This window comes from Prosopis cineraria, unplaced genomic scaffold (genome assembly GCF_029017545.1).
Source record: "Prosopis cineraria cultivar Desert tree isolate PC_DT_omini unplaced genomic scaffold, ASM2901754v1 PC4, whole genome shotgun sequence".
NCBI classification, from domain to species: domain Eukaryota; kingdom Viridiplantae; phylum Streptophyta; class Magnoliopsida; order Fabales; family Fabaceae; genus Prosopis; species Prosopis cineraria.
Genome location: NW_026555335.1, coordinates 29,583,432 through 29,595,300, shown reverse-complemented (window position 1 = coordinate 29,595,300; position 11,869 = coordinate 29,583,432). Strand labels below are relative to the sequence as shown.

The following is an 11,869-nucleotide window of genomic DNA, read 5'->3' as shown; positions in this document are numbered from 1 at the left end:
TATAAAGATGCAAGAAAATAGGAGACTTTATTAAAAATATATTTAATATATATAAAGGAGGAAACTTATTTAATTTTTAAACAAAACTACTAAATTTTAAAATTTTTATTAATTTTGATTAGAAAATTTAAAAATAAAGTTATAAATTGAACTGGGTGTGGAGTATTCCTTTTTTCAAATTTCTTAAAATACGCTTCAAATAAAATAAATAGAGAAAAATGATGAATCTTATCCCTCTTTCATCATTTTTTTGGGGACAAGTGACCATTCAGAAATCAAAGATCACAATAGGAGGGCTCTTTACTTTTTCTTTGCAAGCTTTTCACACTTGACTGTAAATGGTTCATAATTAATAAATAATATAAAATTATTATAAATTTTAATAATTTATTAATAATTTATTAATTAATTTCTCACAAGACGTATTTTAATGATTGTTTACAAATATTTACTAGATGAATTCTAAAAAATAAAAATATTTTTAAGATGATTTTTATGCTGAGAAATATAGTTTGAATTTTTACTATAAAACTCTTACTAGATTTTAATGCTTACAAGAATACCTACTTTGAGTTTTATTATATAGAACTTTTTAAAAGGATTCTATAATCCTTAATATAAAACAAGTGGAAGGTTATTTATTATCATTCTTCAATTTTACTCCTACTATAAATTTAATTTAATGACTCATTGTATAATGTATATCTCTTTTCTCCTATTTTTAATAGGGTTGAACGTTTTCATTTTAAAACATTTAATAATTTGATTGTCATTTATTAATTTTGGTAAAATAATTGAAAGCACCTTACAATTATAATTAGAGAGCGTAAATACTAAAAAAAAAAACATAAAATTCGGAGGAAAAACAAAATGACTGGAAAATTAAAACTAGAGAGTGAGGGAGATAGAAGTTGGAGCCAAAGAGTTACAGCCATAACACCTTCATTAAAATAAACCAACGTACACATACACAAATCCCAAAGGCCGCATCGCCGCTTGACCAAAAAGGAAGCAAAGGAAATACAAAATAGGAATACACCAGCATCATATCATATTACAGTATACACTAGACACAGCTCTGGCTCCATGATATGCTACCAGTACTGAGGTGCCCTTTAACTTAGACCAATGTGGTCATTTTTTGGATTACAACTATTGGAACAACAATTGCATAATATGACATCAAGGGACAGTCATGTCAACCCACCACCTTCCCTTGAGCCTTCAATACTAGTTACATTACCTTCAAAAAAAAAAAAAAAAAAGACAACTTTTCCAGTTTATCCATCACATACAATAATTTACAAAAGCCCAATTCATATCTCTGGCTTAAACAACTTGGAACTTCAGTGCTTCTTTACTTAATAAAATAACCTCATCTGTTTGAATCAGATAATAAACCAAGCACTTCACTGTCGTCAAAGTTTGACAGTACAGCAAGGTCAAGAGGGGTTCTTCCCTCTTCATCGACAGCTTGAGGATCAGCTCCCCTGCATTATTAATTATTTCAGTTGCATGCTAAGCATGTTAGCTCAAAGAAAGGTATTCGAGGAATTTTGAAAAACAGTGCCATTTTCAAAGATCTAATGCCCCATTTGGTAGCATGGAAGAGTTTTTTATGGAAATGGAAGAGCAAGTGAAGTGAAAATGGAGTTTTAAAACATGTTTTGTGTACACATGGAAGTAGGCCATATTTATCAAAGAAATGAGTGAGGAAGTGGGCTTCATGGGTATGAAGATAGAAGTGGGTTCCACCAATTTTGATGGAATTAGATTCTCTAAGGAAGTGAGATCCATTGTACCAAGCAACCTATTCTTTTCAATTCCACTTACACTTCTCCAGTCCCAATTCCATGCTACCAAACAGGACATAAGTGTAATTCAATCCAAAATGAGTTGTCGAAATGTGTAAGAACTAATTAAACCATTAAACATATATACAAGTCACCTTGAGATAAGTAATCTTGCCAATGTAGATCTTCCCTTGAGAACGCAGCGATGGAGAGGTGTTTGGCCTCTCATGTCAGTGGCATTAATACTTGCACCGTACTGAAGAAGGAGCTCCAGCATGCCAATGTCTGCAGTTTCACAAGCAAGGTGAAGTAGGGTGCACCCATCCAGATCATTCATGGTCTGATCTTCTTTTGCTCCCACAATATTCAAAGGACAAGTAGAGGACCAGTCGAATGAGTTCCCTGTTAAAGTAGAGTTGTGATCATGGCCAGTCTGCTCTTGTAATAGCATCACTTTCGCAAGGGTTAAAGAAGGGCTGCATGTTTGCTCATAAACAGCATTAACATCAACTTCATAATTAACAATGTAGCGGTACACAGCATTTTTGTCATTAGCACGAACAGCATCCCATATATGTTGTGCCACCAAGAGACGATATTGATTGTCCTTTGGCTTGCGAACAAAAAACTTCTCTGCGTACTGCAATTGGGGGAAAAATAGTTTTGAGGCAGTAAATTTAAACCATTAGAAGTTAACAGAGAACTGCATAATAACCAAGATAAATAGCTAATGATGTTACTATTCCCCAAAACAAAAAAAATCCCATCCCATAAAGAATTTATGATGATGAGTAGCTATTGAGAAGCATTTCATAGAGAAACTCTGGCCATGAAAATTGTGCTACATCTCTTTTGTGTGCAGCCTGGGTTTTATTTTATTTTATTTGACTTCTTCAGTTTCAAGTCCTATACCGGTCTGTTGGAATGGCATTTTGTCAGTGCAATTACAAAACCTTAATCCATCATCTTATCCCATATTCCTGAACCCCGTAACATCCTTAAGTTTATGTTTAGAGGTGCTGTTTTACAGACTTCAAGTACCCCTTCCCCTGTCAGCAACTGCTTGAAATACAAGATCCGGTCAGGAATACCAGCACATTATAAAAATACCTTTGCATGGATGAACTTTTCCTTCACAGATAAAGAATCAGATTGGCAAGGTTTGCTGATGAAGAAAACCTGTGGTCTGTCGGACCTACTTAAGCTTCAAGAGAAGAAGAAAATATGAGAGAGACTTGGTCAAGCAAAACCAAATTTGGATTGAAAAAAGATTTTCTAGTGCAGGTTCTCTACCCTGTGGGGACAAGATCAATCTGAAAGGCACTTCTTGATTGCAACAATTCCTCCCAGACGGAGTTGGCAAAAGCATTCCCAAGTGATTGAAACAAACTTATCACAGAAGGTTCCCACACTTTAACATCTAGGGTAAGAGACCTAACCTGCATGAAAATTCAGAAGAGGGAGCTGAATGAGCATCATATGCAAGCCTCATCATTTAAAAAATAAATGAACAAATTAGTCCTTCCTGTAAAAAATCTTGAGAAACCAGGCAGAGCAAAAGTTGAAGGCACGAAACAAAATATATTATTGAAAGACTTGGTCTTTAGGTACAACACCAAGCTCTCAACCTCTACCCTAACAATACAACAACACAAGAACACAAACCCTCTAATTTGCGCTCACTGCAACTAAATAATTCTTTAACTTACAAAACTTGCCTAAATTCTTAATGCTTCTTTAGAGGGTAATGCTTTTTCTAAGCCTTTAAGAATTTCCAAAAATCTTATCTCTCTTGATGAGACACAATTTACATTGAAATAAAAAAGAAAAAAGAATTCTACGTTGAGACAGATAATTAAAATGCAAGGAAGAGGAATGGAATTCAAGTAGGATCTGTATAGATTCCGACCCTGCAGCAGAAAGCATACTGGATATAATGGTTTTCCAAACTAACAATATACAGGGAAGCATTTGACAAATTTATGACAAGCTAATATTCAAACAATATTCTGTTTAAAAGATTTTTTGTCTAATTTCACAATCACCCAATTGGAATCTTCACACTATTCACATCAATTGAAGAGCACATTCAACAATTAATACAAAGTCATCAACATTATAGTTTCTAAATAAGTTTCAATTATTTGCTATTGTTAAATAGCGCCCACTCCCAAACTTGATTAAAGCTAACAATGGGTTGAGGTATTTTGTAAAGGTGATCAACTTTATCAAACTAAATATTCGCTTGATGAATGTTCTGCAACAATATTTTAAGGATATAATGCAATTTTTCAAAGTACTTGGTATGTTATTCCATAAAAGCATTTTAGAAGTCAAAGGTTTTGCAAATACATATAATAAATTCCATCATCAAAAAATTACCTTACTTCATTGTAATTCCTTTCCAAATTTTTATAGTATGCTCATTCACAAGCATTCTTAAACCAGTTTACCAACATATATAGAATTCTAGAAAGCAAACAAACTTGACATATTGAAATAGACAACTGGTTAGTACTAGCGGTGATGCTTACCTTTGATATGTGTACACCAAGATTACGGTGAACACCAGAACACTCGATGCAAACAAGAACACCAAGATTTAATGATGCCCAATCAGGTTCAGGTGCTCCACAATCAGCACATATATCATTTCCACGAACTCTTCGCAAAACATCAATTGGCTTCTCACTTTTGATACAAGATCGTTGCTGCTGCTGCAAGCCTCTTGAGGGGCGTTCAATATGTGCAGAAGCAAGACCTCTATCTGATTTATATTCTTCCACAGCAGAGTGATCAAAATCTGAACTTTCAAAAGAACTACTCTCACTGGCAGACCTATTGTGACCACTTCCCATTGGACTAGCTGGAAGACACTGATAAAGTCGGATAACATTAATAAAAATGACTGGAAGTATATATTTACAGAGTCAGCACAAGCCCTTGAGATATACCCTTTCAGGAATCTGAGAGCTCAGCAATGAAGCAATAACACCTGTGATCTTTTCAATCCAATCCATTTGGTCCAGTGCACTCTCTGCCTGCACTGACAAACATAATTAAGTACAACTGAGGACTCAAACTAAGATATGAATCACAATCAACATCCTTGAGCTATGGTCATAAATAAAAAATTCTAAAAACCATATCGAATCACCTGCAAAGTGTAGTTCTTTGTTGGTGAAATGATTCTGAAGCAAAACCTCAAGTCTGATTGGTCAGCATCAACTTTTATTGTTGATGTAAGCAGGTTCACTGTGTGATGGGCAACAGATTTTTCATCATGTACCCCACCATGATGGTGATGAGAAGACAGCCATCGGCTCAAGAGCCCAGAACCAAGCTCAGAACTATTCCTCTGACCAGAATGTTGACTGCTAGACCCCTACCAAAAATAACCAAACCACAACAATATAAGGCAGAATGTGACATGAAGGAGCACATTAACTTCAATTGTCTGCAAACCAACTTTATTTTCTCTACAGAGTGCTTACAGATTTGCTGCACTGCTTACGATAGTAATACAACATTCCTCGACTGTCAAGAACAAAAAACCTCCTTTTCCAGTCACCCCTTAAGTTAGAAGACCGCTTTGAAAGATAACCTTGTCGAATAGTTTGAACCTAAAATGACATAAAGATAAAAAAATTTATATATATATATATATTTACAATATGGAGCAATATCTTTGAGTAAAAATCTCCAGGCCTCTTTTCAACCTTTCCCTTGGCAGCAGATTGCATAACTGCCTCTATCATTTTATGTGAACTTCTACCGATGGCTTGTATACCGTCACCATTAGGAGACCCATTAGAACCATTGGAAGACCATCTACTCTCTCGATCAACCTGCCTTTTGTACTCTTGCATTCTTTCATTTAGAGCTGCTTGCTCATACTTGGATCTTTCTCTTGACTGTTGAGCATATGTCAGGACCTGCAGAAGAATGTCTCGAGTCATTTTTATTCAGGCACGACTGATCACCAAATAACCAACCATTATTTAGCAGTTAACAATAGTCTCAACAGTTAAACAAAATTTATGCTCTAGTTTAAAGATAAGGAATTATACTGAACCTGGTTAATATATGGCTCCATTTGGTGCAACAACTCATACCCCTACATGTGAGATAAGTTACATATAAGCATGCTGTGACAATGAATTTGAATATTTGAAAATAATATGATTTACCTGTTTGAAGTAGCGAAGATGTGCATCCATGGTTCCACTGACTGCTTCCAAAAATTCAAATCTCTTCTTAGCTTCAACATTGGACAGAGCAGTTACCTAGACAGAGATTTCAAGTTTATTTGATGGAAGGGGGTAAATCATTGCGGCAGTAACTAACTATATGGAACTGTCAACAGACAAAAAGTTACTGACCAGATTAAATCGAGCTTGCTCAAATGTGGATCTTGCATTATGAAGCTCCTGAAATACATCCCATGTGTTTAAAGATATTAGATATAGTACAAATGATATACAAAAAAGGGTTACCCTATTTATAAGACACATACAAATTCTTACCTCTTCAAGTGCAGTAGCTACATCTGATTTTGTGCCTTTTCTTAAAGACAGGAACTTTTCACGAGCCTGCAATATTATGACCTTCAAAATTTAGTCTCTTACAAATTATCGATAAATTGTCTTTGTAAACCATACAAAAGATCTTCATTGATCAAATGAGAAAGTTGTTCTTGGTGTATTTTAACATTTAAGAGGTAAATCAGCTATTGCAATTCTAAGTTAAGAATGAAATTTGGACAATAAATGTTGACAGTAAATTTCTTATAATTTCCTCCAGGTATAAACATGGAATTTGATTTATCTTGATGCTCAAGAAAATAGTCAAGCTCATATATCCATTGATTAATTTCTATTTGAATGAAGTATAATGATTCAGAAATTAAAAGAAATCAAATGTACCTGATCGTAAATAAGACTGGCCTTGTCAAAACGCCTGCGTGCTTCCTGCACAAAGGGTGGTTCCCATAGATGAGAAACTACAAATGCAAAATGACTTTGAATATCATGTAATAAAGCATACAGTAACCACCTTTTACTCATCTTCAAAATCTAAATTAGCCTAGTTATACCATACTTGTTAGTTGTTTGTACAGTTCGTTATAAACAGGAATGAAACATGATCATGACTAATTATTGTGATATATACTAAAACATCTTAGATGAGATATGATGGGATAATTTCACAGTGGAGAGAGGGAGATATATAGAAGATTTATGTACGAAACTTTGTGCTGCTACAATGTTCAGGGAGTCATCCTTGCATGAACAAAGGAAATAAGTGAATGAACAGCAATGACAAGCCTTAATCCAATAGGTGGAGTTGGCTACATGGATAGCATGATGCCATTGTGCTTTATCATCAACTAAGCCTTTGAGAATATTGTTAATCAAGAGATCTCGTTCAACAACTTCTATGCTCTTTCCCTTCCTACTGCCTCTGATCAGCATGCAGATAATTCACAAGTACTTTTTATAAGGGAATGGACAAGCCAGAGATCAACAAAAATTGATAAGCTTCAATTGCAGTGACATTTATCCATTATACTTTGATGCAGCTCTACATTGGGGGCCACAAGTAATTCTTGTGGAACTTATATGGCATGATTTACCTCCCTTGCAAGCCAGCTTTCAAGGGTGGGTTTCCCAAGCTAGCTTAGGTCTCCACCAATGGTATTTAAACAGTATGGCTCTTCTCCTTACAGTCTGATTCTAAAGAGTGGGTCCTTCATGCTTACAAATTGCCATCAGAGCTAAATGTCACGTAAAGAATTACCTATAGAGGGAACGACCTGATAGCTGAGGTGATTTCCAGAGGTTGTAGCTCTCAAGGATGTTGACTCCTCAGGGTCAATACTATTATGGAGTTCCATATGAGATAGCCACAAGTAATTTACTGAGGTACTTAAGTAGTGTGATGCTTCCCCCACGCAAGCTAGTTTTGAAGGAAGGGTTTCCTACGCTTACTTAGGTGTTAGGTCTATGTATCTTAATTCTGATTAGGATAAAAAATGGAAATACCATATAACCTTTCGCTCCAAAGCCCAGACCTCCTGCTCCACCTCAACCACTCTCAACCAATAAACAATTGAAGAAAAAGCCTCACAAGACAGTAGATATTGAAAATAATGCTACTCCTACAAAAAGTCATGTAGGCTGAGCTGCTGATGTTCAGCCAATAAATAGTAAGGGCATGGCGTATCATAGAAAGAACAAATTAAGATAGGAAAAATACCTTGACTTCAAGCAAATCAAAATTAACAAATTGGTGTAATCTGTCATTTAGCATATGTTCAACCTGAGGAAGAAAGTAGTCTGTGTCAAAAGCATAGCAGATTTTGTTGTACTATAAAACAAGCAAAAAATATGCTATGCCACGAACTTGAGATAAAAGGCAGAAAGAAGACAGGTTAGAGTAATTATTCCTAATCAACAGTACAGGTAATAACTACACAACCTCGACTTTAAAACCATTCACATCATAATCTTATACCTGTGAGCGAAGGACTTCCTTGTATGTCCCAATTTCTCTCAAGGCTATAGTGAATTTGGTCATAACAGGGCCTGTCAGTGTAAAAAGATACTCAATCAGTGAAGTTAGAAATCATTTGGCTAATGTTTGGAGTAAACAATGCCATGCAGTCTTAAAATCAGATCATGAATATTAAAGTGCCTTTATTAAAGACCAATAATCTTAAATTATAGAGTAATGATGCAAGAAATTATCTGAAAGAATTTAAATTGCTATAGTAAAAGGGTAACTTTGTAAAGTTGCACAATGAATTACGTCCTTTTCTCTACCATTGATGTTTTAGTTAGGGAGAACTAAAATTGTGAGAGAGAGGGAGGGAGTAGTAAAACCACCAGGATCACACGCAAGTGCTTTCATAAGAGGACAAAAGAAATTTTCAACTACTAGGCATACCTCCAAAAGCAACACTGATGGGATCATTATGGCCACCACCAAAAGCTTCCAAAGCACTTGCAAATGCAATGTCACCATCATATGCCTCCCCAAGTCCTTCACTAGAAAAGCAAAAGCAATTTGCCCCAAGAACAGAACCATGTACTAAGAATTGGCTATATCAAATAACTTCAAAATCCATATTGAATATGCTATCAATTTGTCATAGACTAAGAGATATTTCTAACAATGAAATGAGAGAGCATAAACATAAATTATTCACATTGGACATGTGTGAAGAGTTAGCGAGTCAAAGTTTCAATTTGAAGAGGATGGTTGCAGTACTATTTAAATGAAACAACAAAAATAAACAAATTTAAAAATACTAATATCCACCAAGATACAGCAATTTAACACTGAATATCTTCATGACTTCTTCGTTTTTACTGAAAATAACTACGTAAATATTCATGTTACTTTTGGTATCACATCTTCACTATATCACATTCTCTCCGTTATTTGGAAAGGAAAGAATCAGTAGATAGGCAGGTCATAATAATTTTGAATGGACAGGAACCAAACTAAAGTTAAAGGGCCCAATAGTAAAAATATTAGTCTCTAGATCTTTTGCAGGGAAAAATTTGCAGTATGCCTGGCTCTCACTTGGAAACAGATGTCATTTTAATTTACACTATCTAGCAGCCATTCAGTGCAGAAAAGATTGGTCAAGAAATATGTAAATATTGGGGTTGTTATTAGAACTTGAAGCAGTTTCTTGTTGTAAATCTCATAGGCTTTGACAACAGTTTTTGGGGGAGGGAGGGAAGGTTTTATGGAGTGTCTATGCTCTTCTGTGAAGTCTTTCACAGAAAAAGAAGGGGCCTCTTTTAAAAAATACTTTGCTGTCTTTGTATTTTTACAGCAAAGGTTTGTTTTCAGAGCCTCTCTTTGGTACTCTTAGCAGGACCTCACCAAAGGAGTTTCTCTTTGAAAGCTTTACAGTACATGAGCTTGTCTGCTCCTGCTGTGCTGTCTTTTGGACCTTCTGTAGAGGTTAAAATATTTTACTTTAGTTGAATATCTTCTTTCCTTCCATCTCCAAAATTTATAGTAATACTTATATCATAATGTAAGAGATAAACAAACTTCAAGTAAATCCAGAGCTAAGGTAAGCAGATTCCCTACACAAACTGTGGACAGCCAATTTACATTTTAAAGATGTTTTCACCGAAAGAAGCCAAAATTTTACAACCATTCATGGTTTTAATCAGCAGTCATTAGCAGCAATAAAATAAAATAAAAACAACATACGTGTATTTTCTGCACCCTTTGTGAAATTTCAAACTTCTCTCTCTCAAAGATTCTGAACTGTCCTCCAGGCATTGCATCTGTTTTACAATATTAGTACACATCAAATAAATTAAGAAATAACCTATCAATCTGATAATAAAGTAGGGTGAGTATATTGTAAGAACTTCCAACACAAACAGTGAAGGGAACTATGTGATTGGGTACGTATAACCAAGGCTAACATTATTACAGATGGAAGGGTATCAGAAGATGGACAGCATTTTTGCCAAATGCAATGCAGAATGCTGTACATAACAAAATTATTGTACTGGACAGCAGAAAATCTCTCAAAATTAAATTCAAAAGTTAAAGGAGCTCATCATGAAAACCAACAACTATTAATACCCTAGGGAAGAACCAATAACCACAAAGCGCTTACAATTACAGGGATTTCTAGTCAGATCATCCAATCAACAATTAATGAATAAATTCTCAAAAGAACTTAATTGTGATACACTGTCAGTGTCAAACTTTAAACACTATCTGTAAACAATGAAGTGTCACATTATTACAGTATATAAAGAAATTCACTTCTAATGAGTGTTTTAAACAGATTTTATATAGTCGATATCCTATGGCTTTAGTGACTAAAGGATTCTCTACGCTGACTGTAGATCCAAATTCAAAATTAAATATTTTACAGAATCTCCGTAGTGTATCTGAATAGTTAAAGAGCTAACGAGATCTACATAGAAGTAGGATTAGCATTTTGTCAGAGAGAAATGGAAAGATTGAGACCAGGATACCAACATGATTGCAGAGCGAGAGATAATAAATTGTTGAGTTGTTCAAGAAACAAATAAGCACGAACTTACTGGTGTGAACCACTTGGAAATATTTGCCTCGAGCAGCATTATTTTCATATTGTTATAAAATTTGAGGTGTTTTCAGTATCAAAAGAACATAACCACATAAAATTCAGAGGGTGTGCAAGGTGCCAGAGAGCTAAATTCAGTGTATAAAGTCAAAAGTAAGGAGAAGATTAGATAGTAATGATATTGTACACACTCAAAAGCATACAAGTAAGTTTGATAGCATATACAAAATGCCATAGAAAAGGCCGGATCAAGTTGTAAGCTTGCGTGATCGTGGGAAAAAAAAAAGAAGATGGACTCAATTTTGAAAGGGAATTGAAGGAGAGAGGGAGTGACCTGCTTGCGAAACATAGGAGAGTCGTCGAGCTTTGCGAATTGCATTTTTGCTGATGTTTAGAGTAATAATAAATTACCATTACAATACCGCGAAATCAATGCCGATCTTGGCGACACGAAAACCAATCGAGTTTTATCAGCAGGAAAGAGACAACACTCGAAGCGAGATCTCAGGATTTTTCAGTAACAAATAAATCAAAGTAATCAAACAACTAAAGAACATCCTATCACTGAATTAAATCACAAAAACCAGCATTTGCATGAATTTCATGGCCCTGGCTGGAGCTAATCAAAAGCTCCCCTTCACCCTATGCTTGCAAGATTTTCCTTCATTGGATTCCAGTAATATCTTTGGTCTCAAAACCCCAGAAGAGCAAGGACAAAACCCTAGAAACCCCACCACAAAAACACGGACAATTGTTTAATATATGCTTCCAGCACGCACACTGTTACACCGCAAGTCTACTTAGTCATGGATGCTTTCTTTTATTTCTAAGGGTGCCAAAGTTAAAGGGAAAGTCTTGGGAATTGAGTTGGATGGATTCAGGCAAATTCATTTCATTAGCGAATCCATGTGTGTAACACACAAACACACACACACACACATTGATTAAAGCGAGAGCACAGACTGCCTTTTCTTTTTCTTGC

The 11,869-nt window shown here is 35.2% G+C and overlaps 1 protein-coding gene across 2 annotated transcripts; it reads right to left on the bottom strand.

Annotated features, from left to right (window-relative positions):
- Positions 1–925: 925 nt before the first annotated feature.
- On the bottom strand, positions 926–11,839 carry LOC129309905 (ADP-ribosylation factor GTPase-activating protein AGD3). Of its 2 annotated transcripts, none has more exons than XM_054951659.1 (19): positions 11,222–11,839; positions 10,032–10,108; positions 8,742–8,842; positions 8,310–8,380; positions 8,052–8,114; positions 6,719–6,763; positions 6,320–6,385; positions 6,176–6,223; positions 5,984–6,079; positions 5,869–5,910; positions 5,513–5,728; positions 5,288–5,416; positions 4,951–5,178; positions 4,748–4,834; positions 4,328–4,669; positions 3,087–3,232; positions 2,904–2,988; positions 1,949–2,433; positions 926–1,490 (listed from the first exon to the last, which is right to left on the bottom strand). In XM_054951659.1, exons 1-19 carry the CDS (start codon positions 11,264–11,266, stop codon positions 1,376–1,378), a joined length of 2,487 nt encoding a protein of 828 aa, XP_054807634.1. In that variant the 5' UTR covers positions 11,267–11,839; the 3' UTR covers positions 926–1,375. The 2 variants fall into 2 exon arrangements, with proteins under 2 accessions (XP_054807634.1, XP_054807633.1); XM_054951658.1 differs by having other exon boundaries at positions 2,904–2,997; positions 11,222–11,838.
- Positions 11,840–11,869: the final 30 nt, after the last annotated feature.